This window comes from Eriocheir sinensis, chromosome 16, assembly GCF_024679095.1.
Source record: "Eriocheir sinensis breed Jianghai 21 chromosome 16, ASM2467909v1, whole genome shotgun sequence".
In the NCBI taxonomy this organism is placed as follows: Eukaryota; Metazoa; Arthropoda; class Malacostraca; order Decapoda; family Varunidae; genus Eriocheir; species Eriocheir sinensis.
The window spans coordinates 14,636,382-14,651,601 of NC_066524.1; the positions used below are offsets into that span (position 1 = coordinate 14,636,382).

At 46.2% G+C, this 15,220-nt stretch overlaps 1 protein-coding gene across 2 annotated transcripts; it reads right to left on the reverse strand.

The window, feature by feature from the left end:
• Positions 1–161: 161 nt before the first annotated feature.
• LOC126999341 (peroxidase-like) lies at positions 162–14,321 on the reverse strand. Of its 2 annotated transcripts, none has more exons than XM_050861862.1 (17): positions 14,163–14,321; positions 13,487–13,772; positions 13,006–13,303; positions 11,414–11,541; positions 9,910–10,086; positions 9,336–9,477; positions 8,794–8,881; positions 7,199–7,356; positions 6,357–6,474; positions 5,711–5,836; positions 4,094–4,264; positions 3,379–3,532; positions 2,668–2,834; positions 2,129–2,223; positions 1,435–1,578; positions 874–1,042; positions 162–405 (listed from the first exon to the last, which is right to left on the reverse strand). In XM_050861862.1, exons 1-17 carry the CDS (start codon positions 14,241–14,243, stop codon positions 274–276), a joined length of 2,634 nt encoding a protein of 877 aa, XP_050717819.1. In that variant the 5' UTR covers positions 14,244–14,321; the 3' UTR covers positions 162–273. The 2 variants fall into 2 exon arrangements, with proteins under 2 accessions (XP_050717819.1, XP_050717818.1); XM_050861861.1 differs by having other exon boundaries at positions 13,484–13,772.
• Positions 14,322–15,220: the final 899 nt, after the last annotated feature.

The following is a 15,220-nucleotide window of genomic DNA, read 5'->3' on the forward strand; positions in this document are numbered from 1 at the left end:
TCTACGGTTTTTCCTAAAAGTTCAAATGGTGTTTATAATTTAAAGTTCTTATACGACAGACTCAGAGGTGCAACTTTCAGAGGTGTAACCTAAGTTATTATAATTTGCTACACTCTTATTACCGCCTACTATTCTTGTTCCAGGTTATTAAGCGCGAAAAAAATTACTTAATATTTATTTATCTTCGCTACAGCCACACACGCTTCGCCATACACACACAAACACACACACACGCAGGTAACAATAAACAACGACGATTAACAACATTAACAATCAGTGCAGCGTGTACTGTGGGTGAGGCTGTGGCTGTGGCTGCGGGCCCGGGGCGGTGTGGCCACAGACTCGGCGGCAGTGGTAGTCCTTTGGCTCGTGTGTGCAGCCAGACAGGTTACAGCGACACCACACCTGATGCGGCGGAGAGGGTGGTGAGGAGGATGGGAAGGATGGGGGGAAAGAGGGGAAGGGGAAGAGGGGAAGGGTGAAGGGGAAGGGGAAGGAAAGAAAAAAAACATTAAGTAAAACAAAATAGATAAGACAAACATAACAATAGGATAAAAATGCATAACTCGCGGTGGGGAAGAGGAAGGTAAAATTAACACGGTAAGCATAACAATGAATAAAGACAGAAAACATTATGATAAAAACAATGGGCAAAATGCATAACTTTGTATATTTGTAGTTATTTGTATACGTGACTAGATTATGAGGATAGGAGACTAGCTATTGAGTACTAATGACTAGGTTTTTTGAGTATATACCTGATTCTGAATGTGACTAAATTCTGAACATACAAGACTAGTTCACATACACCACACGAAACAAAATTAAAACACTCTCTCCCCCAAAAAATATCCCCCCCCCCAGTTTCCTCACCTCCCCGTCCTTCTGGCACACGCACACGAGGCAGGGGGAGACAGGCACGGGGCGGCCCACCTGGTAGTCGTGGCCCAGGTGGCGACAGGGCGTGGGGGGGCTGTGGGGCACCTCCCGCCACAGCTCCAGGTCGATTTTCGGGAGCTCGCTGCATCGCTTCAGAGGGTTGCTGGAAAGGGGAAAAGGGATGAGTTAAAATAAAAGCCAGTCGCAAAGTTCACAAGACAAGAGGCATAGCGTTGTTGTACTTACTGTATATATTTTTTTTCTTACCTTTCCCTCCGTCCTTTCCCATTAAAGAACCTAAATTAGTTACCTATACACCAATATTACACTTGCTATACATTTTTACTACATTCCCTCCAGTCCAGATCAACTTATCCCTAATTTAGCTCCTATATTTCTCTTTCCTTCAGTTATCCCATCAAGAAGTCATTTCCTTTCCCCTTAAGCCATGTCCCTTCCCTTCAAGACCTGCCCCTTCGCTTTCCCTCAATGTCTGCCACTTATCATTCCCCTCAAACGGTCTCTTTCCCTTCCCCTCGTGAGTCAGTGCGTCACCTTTGCTGGTCGGGCAGGAGGAAGGCCTGGGCGGGCACGTGGGGGTCGAACTGGTAGAAGCAGCCACACAACACGCTGGCGAGGCTCGTCCGTCTGATGGTTTGCAGCTGGTCCAGGGTGAAGCCGGCGCCCGGGCCCTCGAACCTGGCGCGGAGGAGGGAACGGTGATGAAGTAAGTGCTAAGGAGACACTAGGGTCGGTATCATAAGACACTTTCGCTTCTCACATCAGGTATTTCTAAGGGTCAAAGAGGGGGGCAGTCGGGTTCTAATGAGTGTTTCTTAGGTTCACGGTACAGAAGAAGTGTCAAACTACTACTGGAAATGCCCACAACTCCTACGAAAGCCTTGTCATATGTGTTCTTGGGCGGCGAAATGTCTTACAATACGACCCCTAGTTGATCTTTTACTATTATATACCATCACTCGAGAATGTGGCATAAAGAGGACAGTGAGGATACTCGCACTAAATGACAGAACTACAAATAAAATAATTATACTAACACATGAAATCATTGAGTAAGAAAAGACAATGTTAGCTTCAGTATTATCAGAAACAAGATCAAAGTAATTTAACCACTCGATCAGTTTCATAATTCATTACACTAACAGAAGGAGTTAACTCTTCGAGGAACTGAATCGAGACTTAACAAGACTAATATGGGCGCAAGGAAAAGGACTGCTCACTCACTCACCAGAACCTGTCCCCGGTCTTGGACGTGATGAACTGTGTGGTGAGGATGCAGGAAAAGGTTGGCCCCACCATCGCCCCGGGCATCGGCGTCTCTGACTGGAGGGAAGAATGAAGAGACACTAAGAGACGAGGACGAAAGAACACACGAGGGAAGGGAGGTCATGAGGGAGGGATGGAAGGGAGGAGAGGAAGAACCACGAGGGAAGGATGGGGAGAGACTAAGAGACGAGGACGAAAGAACACACGCGGGAAGGATGGAAGAGGTCATGAGGGAGGGAGAGAAGAGAGGTTATAGGAAGTTAAGACAAACATGATGACAGGATGGATGGAAACAAGAGAATGGGACCAAACTACATACGACAGATGAAAATAGAGATGGAAATAAAAAGATGGACAAAAAATAAAAAGAGGGGTGGAAACAAACATTAAAAACAAAAACACATACGAAAGCAGAGATGGAAGCAGACACATAGAAGGCAACACTAACACATACGAAAAAAATAAGACCTCATCCACAAATACAACAGCACGCAGCCTCACCAGCCCCCCGACGTAGAGGTCAATGTCCTGCACGTCAGCGTACGCCTTGGAGAGCAGGTCAGCGGTTCTTCGGGGCATTAGGGACTCGAGGTCAGCGAAGGACGTCACCTCCTTAATCTTGCACTTCGATAAATACCTTACGTAGGAAGCCAACCCGTGATCGCGTCCTGGGGGATGAGAAGTGGCTGGTGGTATGTGCTCACGAGAATGTATGAATGGAGAACGTGTGTGTGTGTGTGTGTGTGTGTGTGTGTGTGTGTGTGTGTGTGTGTGTGTGTGTGTGTGTGTGTGTGTGTGTGTGTGTGTGTGTGTGTGTGTGTGTGTGTGTGTGGATGAGCGCGGGAGGTTGTGAAAGACGATGTATGTATGTATGTATGTATGTATGTATGTAGAAACACCTTGCAAATATGTAAGGAAAGAGTACGTGTGTTTGTGTGTAGTGGTGCTTATATTTTTTTTTTACAGTAAAGGAAGCAGCTAAGAGGAAAAGAACAAAGAAAAACCATGAATGAGTGTGAAGGGATATGAATGAATGAGGTAAGGCAATGTATAAAGAAAAAACAAAACAAAACAATGGAGGAATAAAAGCTACGATGAGACAGTTTGGTGGATGAAAACAAAACCAAAGCCCAAATATAGTACAATCATGAAGACTCACAAGAACACTAAGACTAACTCCAGGACCTCAAGGACTCTGACCCAGTAACTCACCTCTGGCAATGTTGATGGCGAAGAGGTCGTGGCCGGAGAGCGGGTCGTCCCCCTCCTGGAAAAGCTTGTTGTTGAGGCAGTCCACGAAGCTGAGGTCTGTCGGCCGCTTGGATGTCGCCAACAGCCCCCGCATCAGGGGCTCAAAGGCGCCAGGCTGCGGGGAGAGGAGGAGATTGAGGTGTTCTGAGAGGAAGGGAAAGAGTGAGATGTTCTGAGAGGAAGGGAAAGAGTGAGATGTTCTGAGAGGAAGGGAAAGAGTGAGATGTTCTGAGAGGAAGGGAAAGAGGGATGAAAGGGCAGCTCAGAAAGGGAAGGAGAAATGAAAGAGAAGACAAGTAACAAGGATGGATGCGAAAACAAAACAAAGAGGAATGAAAGGGCAGCTCCGAAAGGGAAGGAGAGATGAAAGATAAGAAGACAGAAGTAACAAATATGGAGGCGAAAACAAAAATGAAAGGGCGGTTCAGAAAAAAAAAACTGAAGACCAAGTTAACAGGGGAGCAAAACAAGATCACTCTCACTCACAGAACTCCAGGTAACACAGGTAAGCGTGGACCCTCACCTGGTTTAGATGGAAGGGAAAAGAGTAAGAAAAAGAACAACTGAAGGGAGGAAAACATGAGAAAACTAAAGACTAAGTTAACAGGGAAGCAAAACAAAACCCCTCTCACTCTCCTCATTAATCCAGGTAACACAGGTAAACGTAAAGCCTCACCTGGTTTAGATAAGACGGGTTAAAGAATGTCTGGTGGAGGGGCACGTGATTGTAGGGTCGGTAGCGCTCGTCCATCATGAAGAAGTACTGGGGCACCTGAGAGTGACCAACCCTGAAGGCGGCGGTGGTGAAGTCGTTGAAGATGGCGGGGTTGACGGAGGCGTTGTAGTCCTGCGGGGTGGAGAGAGATGAGGAGGGGGAGGGGGGAATGTAGATGGGTGGAGAGGGAATCTGAGTGGGATGAAGTGAAGAAGGAATTAAAGAGGGAACATAAAAAAAAGGAAGAGAAGTAGAGGGAAGGAAGAAGTGAGGAGGGGCGGATGTAGATGGGTGGAAAGGGAATCTAAGTGGAATGAAGTGAGGGAGGAATTAAAGAGGGAATATAAGAAAGGGAAGGGTTTGAAGGGATGTAGAAAGAGGAAGTAGAAGACAGAGAAGTAGAGGGAAGGAAGGAGGAAAGGGGAGGGAGGAATGGCGAGAGAATCTGGGATGAAAAGAGGAAGGAGCTAAATAGGGAATATAAAAAAAAGGGAAGAGTTTGAAGGGATGTAGAAAGGGGTGAAGCAGAAGGCTGAGAGAAGTAGAGGGAAACTAAAGATGCCGCGTTGTGGTAAAGGGCTGGAGAAAAGGGAAATTGAAGTCTAAGGGAAATTTCTAGCAGTAAAGTAGTCCAAGTAATAAAGTAAGTATAAAGTAAGCAAGTATAAAGTAAGCAAGTATAAAGTAAGTAATAAGTAAGTTAATAAGTAGTAAAGTAGTCTAAGGAAAACTTCTAGCAGTAAAGTAGTCCAAGTAATAAAGTTAAGTATAAAGTAAGCAAGTATAAAGTAAGCATGTATAAAGTAAGTAATAAGTAAGTTAATAAGTAGTAAAGTAGTCTAAGGGAAACTTCTAGCAGTAAAGTAGTCCAAGTAATAAAGTAAGTATAAAGTATGCAAGTATAAAGTAAGCATGTATAAAGTAAGTAATAAGTAAGTTAATAAGTAGTAAAGTAGTCTAAGGGAAATTTCTAGCAGTAAAGTAGTCCAAGTAATAAAGTAAGTATAAAGTAAGCAAGTATAAAGTAAGCATGTATAAAGTAATAAGTAAGTTAATAAGTAGTAAAGTAGTCTAAGGGAAACTTCTAGCAGTAAAGTAGTCCAAGTAATAAAGTAAGTATAAAGTATGCAAGTATAAAGTATGTATAAAGTAATAAGTAATAAGTAGTAAAGTAGTCTAAGGGAAATTTCAAGTAGTAAGGGGCAGAGCTGGCGAACAGGGAAATTGAAGTCCAAAGGAAATTAATATAAAGTTTAGGAAATGTGAAAAAAAATATCGATCAAGTGAGAAAGGAAGAAAAAGAAAACTTGTAAGAAAAGTGATTACGAAATCTAGCATTACGGCAAACCCAAACATTATTAGTACTGCACAAACACGTACAAGACAAGAACAATCTCGTATACACAAACACGTACTACACCATCCATTCCCTCACGCCTTCGAACAAACAGGCTCATGAAAACACTAGCAAATACTCATACACGAAGGAGCAAACACTCATTCAAGCACGAACACGCACGCACCCAGTCACTCACACTCACGATTACACGAACAAACCCCCCAGACGCAGGCACGCACCAAGAAGTAGCCCTCGTGGTGTGGGATGAGCTGGTCCTTGGCCGCCGCGTGGTAGCCGATGAGCGTGGGAACATACTCGCGGTACAAAAGGTTCTGGAAGCGGGCGATGTTGATGCGCCTCGCCTCCTGCAGAAGAGTTAATGCGAGGGAGAGAAACTACGGTACAGAGGAAGGTTTGCTTAAGTATGCTACAGTAAGGTTTCATTTCTTCCTTCCTCTCCCTTCCTTCCCTTCATCAGTCTACTCTCTTCCCTTCCCTTTCCTTCCCTTCGTTCGTTCGTTCGTTTCCCTTCGTTCGTTTCCCTTTCCTTTTCAATTCACTCTTTCTCTTCCTTCCTGTCCTTTCCTGTCCATTTTTCATTCTTCTTCATTCCACTCTCCTCCCTTCCCTTCCCTTTCCCTCCCTTCCTTTGTTTCTCTCCCTTCCCTTCTCCGTTCCCTCCTTCTCTTCCTTCCTCTCCCTTCTCTACCCTAACCCCCATTTTCTCTTCCTTTCCATTCCTTCTTACTGCTCCATTTAATTCCATCCCATTCTCCATCTCCTCTCTCTCCCCACTACTCTCCTCTCCATTTCTCTTGCTCTGCTTTCCTCTCTCCACATCATCCTCCCTCTCACCCCTTAACAAGCACCTCACGCCCCACACACCTGGAAGAGCCGCTCGTCGTCCCAGTGTGGATTGACGCCCTGCAGCCCCTTCGCTATGTGGTTGTGGGCGCGGTGGAACAGCACGTGGAGCATCGACAGGCCAAGGTTCTCGTTGGCCCTGAAGGTGATGAGAGGCGGGGACAGGTGTGAGGGGGCGGGAACAAGACCAAGTACTGAGTTTCATATGCGATTGATTTATAGTTGACCGAACTAGTGAAAAAAAAAATGGAATTCCTATGACCACACACTAACACACACACACACACACACACACACACACACACACGCATCAGTACGTACAGCTCACACAATCACCCTAAGTCAATATATACCAAGTCAAGTCACTCTGCTTCAAAACTGCGACCGGTAGGTGCAGGGGGCGGTTTGGGGGCGGAGCAGCGGGATGACGTCACTTGAAGGTAAAAAAAAAAAATCCCCGCCAGTTCAGGGGTGACTAAATTTGCGGCCGTGTGTGCACTTTGGATGTCCATTCTCGCCTTCTTTCACGGCGCGTTCAGGCAAGCCACTGACGAAAAAAATATGCCTTTTTATTGTGCTATTGCGTGACTGTAATTCCAATGCCTACAAACGGCGGTGTGGGGTGCGAGGGAGGGCATGTTGAAGTGATTGATTTAAATTAGTCCGCCTTTTTTCGTTTTCTCTAAATCACCGTTTCTAAATTCTCTAGTTTGGCTCCAAGCAGTGTCACGCATAAACCACGCCTCTGCCGTGTCTCCTCCCAAAGCTGCGTATGTCTTGACTTGGTATTATAGACTCAGCCACCACCAATCACAGACACTAGCAACACAAAACTACCCTCCTCGCCATCCCCGCCCCCTCACCTGTTGTCTCCGGAGTGCATGCAGTGACCGTCCTCCGAGCGGCACAACGGGAACTCTGAGGCCGGCCGCATCAGAGGCATGTGGTTGGTGTCAGACCGTAGCCGCCCGCCGCGACGCTCCCTTATTGACTCCGCCGTGCAGGCCTCGTTACCATATATCTGGGCAGGGAAGAGACAGATAAAGGTGAGATCTGGGCAGGGGAGAAGACAGACAAGGAGAAGACATATAAAGGTGAGAACTGGGCAGGGGAGAAGACAGATAAGGAGAAGACAGATAAAGGCGAGATCTGGGCAGGGAAGAGACAGATAAAGGGGAGAGCAACAGTAAGTTTACGGAAGGTGATTAACGGAAAAAGTGAAGGTTTGGTGCGTAATTAACTATGAACAAACCCCAAATGTCAAGGTTTTTACGCGATTGTAAAGATTTTTTTTTTTTTTTTACAAGTTTGAGAATTGACCGAGGAATTAATCGGACACCATACATACACATACATGCACCAACAAACACAGACACGCACACATCAGCCTATAATCTAACCCTCACATCTATACATACATCCCCATTTTCACTAGCTCATTGTTACTCTCTTATCTCACCATCCACATCAGACAATCATATACACCCACACCCACCGGGGCCATGTCTCTCGTATCTCACCATCCACTTCAGACAACCATATACACCCACACCCACCGGGGCCATGTCTCTCGTATCTCACCATCCACTTCAGACAACCATATACACCCACACCCACCGGGGCCATGTCTCTCGTATCTCACCATCCACTTCAGACAACCATATACACCCACACCCACCGGGGCCTTGTCTCTCGTATCTCACCATCCACTTCAGACAACCATATACACCCACACCCACCGGGGCCTTGTCTCTCGTATCTCACCATCCACTTCAGACAACCATATACACCCACACCAGGGGCCTTGTCTCTGTATCTCACCATCCACTTCAGACAACCATATACACCCACACCCACCGGGGCCATGTCTCTCGTATCTCACCATCCACTTCAGACAACCATATACACCCACACCCACCGGGGCCATGTCACTCGTATCTCACCATCCACTTCAGACAACCATATACACCCACACCACTGGGCCTTGTCTCGTATCTCACCATCCACTTCAGACAACCATATACACCCACACCCACAGGGCCTTGTCTCGTATCTCACCATCCACTTCAGACAACCATATACACCCACCCACCGGGGCCATGTCACTCGTATCTCACCATCCACTTCAGACAACCATATACACCCACACCCACCGGGGCCATGTCACTCGTATCTCACCATCCACTTCAGACATCCATTTACACCCACACCCACCGGGGCCATGTCTCTCGTATCTCACCATCCACTTCAGACAACCATATACACCCACACCCACCGGGGCCATGTCACTCGTATCTCACCATCCACTTCAGACATCCATTTACACCCACACCCACCGGGGCCATGACACTCGTACCTCACCATCCACTTCAGACATCCATTTACACCCACACCCACCGGGGCCATGACACTCGTACCTCACCATCCACTTCAGACATCCATTTACACCCACACCCACCGGGGCCATGTCGATGAAGGCCGTGTTCATGTTGGGTTGCCGGAGAGTCCTGCGGCCATGCGCGTCCCTGGTGACGTGCCCCACACTCCTGCCGCGGCGGGAAAGGGGGAAATGGAGTTACCAGAGTTGATGAAGACACTAAACCGACTATATTTGGTCTATTTGTTCTCATAAGAGACTATTACTAGAGATTATAAAGACACTGTAAAACTATCAGGTCTATAAACTTTGTTCTCTTAAAATATTTTAGAACTAGTCATGAGCACTCTATAAACTATCTGGTTATATTTGTTCTCCTAAGACACTTCACTACTAGAGTTTATGAGCACACTATAATTAATTTGGTCTATTTGTTCTCCCAAGACACTTCACTGCTAGAGTTTATGAGCACACTATAAATAATTTGCTCTATATTTGTTCTCATAAGACAAGCGTAAATATATAAAATGTGAAATGTAAAAATTCCAAAATTATATAATATTTGACCAACTCGTCTCGCCTTACCTGTGGCACTCCCGATCACCGGTGCGACCACTGCTTACCTGGTGAAGCGGAGGCACCTGGGCTGGCCGGACTCCGTGACGGGGGGCATGTACGGGTCGTTGACGGGGATGGGGATGGGCGCGCAGGGGGGGTGGACCCAAGAGGAGCAGGGGCGGCAGCTGAACCCAGAGTCACCGCCACCTGGGGAAGAAGAGTAAAGAGGAAGAACAAAGAGGAAGAGTAAAGAGGAAGAACAAAGAGGAAGAGTAAAGTGCCGAAATACTCCTTGGCCCTTCATAGACGTTTTAAGAGCTACACCACTACCAAGAATGACAACTATCAATTATAAGTGTGATGACATCTTAAGTAGCAGGAATAAGTACCTAACAGTAGTAGTGAATGGATTGCTAGAAACATGGAGCAACAATGAAATCTTAATACGTAGAGTAGTAGTAGTAGTAGTAATTATAATCGTAGTAACAGTATTAGTATTAGTAATATTAGTAGTAGTAGTAGTAGCAGCTTCATTATTATTAGAAGTAGTAGACGTATTGGTAATAGTAGTAATAAAAAAATAAAATTAAAATAAACACCCGCATAACCAATAAAAAAATAAGTCCCCTTGCCACTCACTACTGACGGTGGTGGTGATGGCGAAGTCGTGGTCCAGAAACTGCCCCATCTGGACGAAGAGGGCGTTGGCGGGCTGGCCGTGGCCCTCCGGTACATGGCGCAGCAGCAGGCTCAGCAGGCGAGGGTTGGGCAGCAGACCGCCGCGGACCGACTGGGTGCGGAACAGTGCGGGAGCGTCTGGCGAGGAGGAAGGAAAAGAAGGAGAAAGAGGGAGAAAGGAAAGTACGAAAGGAGAGGGGTAAAAAAGTAGAGAGGGGAAATAGAGGGAGAAAGGAGAGGAGAAAAGTGGGAGAAAAGAAGGGGAAAGGAAAGAAAAACAGGGGAGGGAAAAAGGGAGAAAGGGGAGCAAAGGGAAATGAGAGGGGAGAAGGAGGGAGAACGGGTTTTGGGAGAGGGGTGGACCGAAAAAAAGGGGAAGAGAGAATGGGGAGAAGGGAGAGTGGAGGATGGAATGAAGGAGGTATTTATTGTTTTCTTGTATTTTTTCCTCTTTGCTATGTCAATATTCCTAACACAATCCATCTTAAAACCATTATGTCCACACAAACTAACATCCAATCCCTATAAACTCTTCTCCAATCCTTGTAGTACCAAACCAAATCCCATGTACTCTCCCCCAATCCCCTATACCCAAACCTAATCCCTTATACTTAACCCCTAATCCTCTATAACCAAACCCAATTCCTTATACTTAACCCCTAATCCTCTATAACCGTGACCCAACCCCTTATACTTAACCCCTAATCCTCTATACCCAAACCCAATCCCTTATACTTAACCCCTAATCCTCTATAACCAAACCCAATCCCTTATACTTAACCCCTAATCCTCTATAACCGAGACCCAAACCCTTATACTTAACCCCTAATCCTCTATAACCAAATCCAATCATATGTAACCTAATCCTCTATACCCAAACCCAATCCCTTATACTTAACCCCTAATCCTCTATACCCAAACCCAATCCTTATACTTAACCTAATCGTCTATACCCAAACCCAATCCTTATACTTAACCCTAATCGTCTTTAACCAAACCCAATCACTTATACTTAACCCCTAATCCTCTATACCCAAACCCAATCCCTTATACTTAACCCCTAATCCTCTATACCCAAACCCAATCCCTTATACTTAACCCCTAATCCTCTATACCCAAACCCAATCCCTTATACTTAACCCCTAATCCTCTATACCCAAACCCAATCCCTTATACTTAACCCCTAATCCTCTATACCCAAACCCAATCCCTTATACTTAACCCCTAATCCTCTATACCCAAACCCAATCCCTTATACTTAACCCCTAATCCTCTATAACCAAACCCAATTCCTTATACTTACCCTTAATCCTCTATAACCAAACACAATTCCTTATACTTAAACCCTAATCCTCTATAACCAAACCCAATCCCTTGTGCTCCCCTAATCCTTTAACTTAACCCAGTTCCTTATACTTAACCCCTAATCCTCTATAACCGTGACCCAACCCTTCCACCCTCTTACCGTAGGCTGGGGGGAGGAAGCGGATGAAGTCTTGACCCGCGGCGCCGAAGTCCGGGTGTTGGAGGTTGTTGCAGCGGCCACTGAACGTTCGGTAGGGTGAGGAAGGGTCGCAGAAGGTCTCCAAGTGGCTGCCGGGGCGAGACGTGGATGACTAGGGGTGTGGATGACTAGGTGAGTGTGGATGACCAGGTGAGTACGAATAAGTGGATAAATAAGTATAAGTAAGAGATTAATTATATGGAAAAATGCGAGGGCGTTCATAAGAGTAAATGAGTAAGCGATGAGTAAACGAGTAAGCGAGTAAACGAGTAAGCGATGAGTAAACGAGTGAGTAAGCGAGTAAACGAGTAAGCGATGAGTAAACGAGTGAGTAAGCGATGAGTAAACGAGTAAGCGAGTGAGTAAACGATTGAGTAAGCGATGAGTAAACGATTGAGTAAGCGAGTGAGTAAACGATGAGTAAGCGAGTGAGTAAACGATGAGTAAGCGAGTGAGTAAACGATGAGTAAGCGAGTGAGTAAACGATGAGTAAGCGAGTGAGTAAACGATGAGTAAGCGAGTGAGTAAACGATGAGTAAGCGAGTGAGTAAACGATGAGTAAGCGAGTGAGTAAACGATGAGTAAGCGAGTGAGTAAACGATGAGTAAGCGAGTGAGTAAACGATGAGTAAGCGAGTGAGTAAACGATGAGTAAGCGAGTGAGTAAACGATGAGTAAGCGAGTGAGTAAACGATGAGTAAGCGAGTGAGTAAACGATGAGTAAGCGAGTGAGTAAACGATGAGTAAGCGAGTGAGTAAACGATGAGTAAGCGAGTGAGTAAACGATGAGTAAGCGAGTGAGTAAACGATGAGTAAGCGAGTGAGTAAACGATGAGTAAGCGAGTGAGTAAACGATGAGTAAGCGAGTGAGTAAGCGAGTGAGTAAGCGAGTGAGTAAGCGAGTAAGCGAGTGAGTAAGCGAGTAAGCGAGTGAGTAAGCGAGTAAGCGAGTGAGTAAACGAGTAAGCGAGTGAGTAAACGAGTAAGCGAGTGAGTAAGCGAGTGAGTAAGCGAGTGAGTAAACGATGAGTAAGCGAGTGAGTAAACGATGAGTGAGCGAGTGAGTAAACGATGAGTGAGCGAGTGAGTAAACGATGAGTGAGCGAGTGAGTAAACGATGAGTGAGCGAGTGAGTAAACGATGAGTGAGCGAGTGAGTAAACGATGAGTGAGCGAGTGAGTAAACGATGAGTAAGCGAGTGAGTAAACGATGAGTAAGCGAGTGAGTAAACGATGAGTAAGCGAGTGAGTAAACGATGAGTAAGCGAGTGAGTAAACGATGAGTAAGCGAGTGAGTAAACGATGAGTAAGCAAGTGAGTAAACGATGAGTAAGCGAGTGAGTAAGCGAGTGAGTAAAAGATGATTAATGGGTAAAAGATGAGTACATGAGTAATAAGTGAATGAACGAGTACATAAGTGAATGAACGAGTATATAAGTGAATGAACGAGTATATAAGTGAATGAACGAGTATATAAGTGAATGAACGAGTAAAAGTGAAGGAGTTATTAATGCGCGAGTGAGCTGAGTAAGTGGTAGTGTGGGTGGGTACTTACGGGCACTTCGAGGGTGGTGGAGTCAGTTCTTGCCCCAGCGTGGGTGGCGAGGGGGCGGGGCGGCCTTGAGGATCAGCGAAGTAAGGGGAGACGGGGCTGGAGGTGGTGGGGGGGACGAAGGTGAAGGGGTTGGGGGTGGTGGAGTGGCCGAAAGTGAAGGGGCGGAAGGTGAAGGGCTTGGGAGTGGAGCTGAAAGTGAAGGGGGTGGAGGAAGGAAAAGTGAAGGGGGTGGAGGATGGGAAGGTGAAGGGGGTGGAGGATGGGAAGGTGAAGGGGGTGGAGGTGGAGGAAGTGGAGCCTGGAACGGAAAGGAAAAATAAGTAGATGCCAAGACTAAGCCAATCCAGCATCAGGCACAACATTGAAACACAAAATTGGAAATAAAAGCCAAACTAACTACATAACTTAATAAATACTAACACGACGTTTAAATATCTTGGATTTAAAGTTCATTCTCAACGTAAGTACTCACCACCACCACCACCACCGCCGCCACCAGACGCGGGCGGCTCAGGGTGGAAAGAGCGTTTTTCCCTCACACTTGGTTCTTCGTCGAGGGTAGCAGCGTCGGCGTGGGAGGAGGCGTTGGTGTCGGGGTGCTCGGGCGAAGGGGCGGAGGCAGGGTCGGGGCCAGGGGCGGAGGCAGGGTCGGGGCCAGGGTCGGAGGCAGGGTCGGGGCCGGGGGCGGAGGCAGGGGCTGGGTCAGGAATGCGGGCAGGAATGGGGGCGGGAGCAGCAGCACACCAGCCCACCAGCAGCACCAACACCTGGGCAGAGGGGACATATTGGAGATTGAACGATGAGAAGGTACGAGATTGTTACACCCGAGAATGATTGAACGCGGATAAACTAGTGCATGATCGTATTCAACTCAGTGACCCTGCTAACTCTTAAATGTGCAGGTTATCAACAGTGCGTGTGGCAAGAACACGGTAAAGACTTAATTTACCATATGGACGCAGGCATATGGTATGAGGTCGCCAAGAAATCAAAAGCCAAATAGTTTTAAAGTTTTCAACGGAAGCAAGAATTAGAGTCAGGATGAAAATGTCACTGATATAATCACCTGTTTCACATATGCACCTAAACCACAAGCACTTAGTCACGCAGGACAACCAGGTTCACCCAAAGAACAAAGCACTTCACTCTACACGTACCACCTTCAGCAGGGCCATGGCGGGGGTGTTCACACGGCGCCGCGCTGCTTCCTCACGAGTCTCCAAAACGACACGGACCATTCCCTTCCGCGGCCCGACCACCACAAACGGTTGAAGACTTGGAAGGCGCTACGTCAGTTAGTGTGTTTCCTTCGCCGACCCGTAGACGGCGCTGCGGTGAGCTGTGAAGCAGTCTCTGAGACATTTCAGGGGTTCGGGGGTTCACGAAGCACGCTCGAATAGAAATGTGAGCACGCCACTTGTTGTTAAGGCCAAGAATTTCATTATTTACCCTGAACAACTAAGAAAGAACAGCTTTCATGCCTTTTTTTTACCTTGTAGGCGTCTCGAATAACACCCGAGGGCATTTTCATCAATATTAGTTTCATCCAACTAAAAACTGCTTATTCGGTAATTATCAATTATATATTAGTTTCCTTACCCTGACAACTCGTCCTCGCCTTTCTTTTCCTCATCAGTGTCATGAAACCACGAAGCCTTCACTTTCCTCACAAACGTGGATTAACGAGCCTGAAGCAACACAAAAGTATCGCGTACGGATTCGCATTTATTTCCAACTTTGCCGTCGGTTTAGTCTCGTTTAAAATAATCCAAAACAAGGACTAGAGCACATCCTCTTTCCAATTGCCTGGTCTCGTGTGGTTGTTTGATTAACCCCAAAATCTTTGCTTTACGTTGGCCCTGAAACAGCAGTGACGGTTTGGCAATGATTACAAACTGCGAAGCTTCAGTTAAGTTTCATGGGATGCCCAATTATAACAATACAACTCTGGTACCTAATCTGTAAAGCATGCGGATGAAACTGGTCTATCATGTGTGTCGTTTCAAACTCGTTTCATGTGTCGAGTTGAAACACTAATAAGGCTTCGGCTTCAGAAGTGTTTTGAAATTTTAATTATGTACCTATTTCTTTTTTTTTTTTTTTTTTTTTTTTTTTTTTACCTTGGAGTGAATCCTGCATCCTGGTTTCGTTTAAGTTGGCACAAGTTTGGGAAGTTCTCGCCGTGACGCTCCATGGTAAGGTCAATGTTCAGATA

Excerpts from the sequence above, each read along its gene's own strand:
- LOC126999341 (XM_050861861.1), bottom strand. The coding sequence starts at position 14,243 with ATGGTCCGTGTCGTTTTGGAGACTCGTGAGGAAGCAGCGCGGCGCCGT. Across the intron at positions 13,304-13,483 it reads TGGTGGCGGCGGTGGTGGTG|GCTCCACTTCCTCCACCTCC; the intron begins GTGGTGGTGAGT and ends TTTCCGTTCCAG. Across the intron at positions 1,043-1,434 it reads CTCCTGCCCGACCAGCAAAG|CAACCCTCTGAAGCGATGCA; the intron begins GTGACGCACTGA and ends TCCCCTTTCCAG.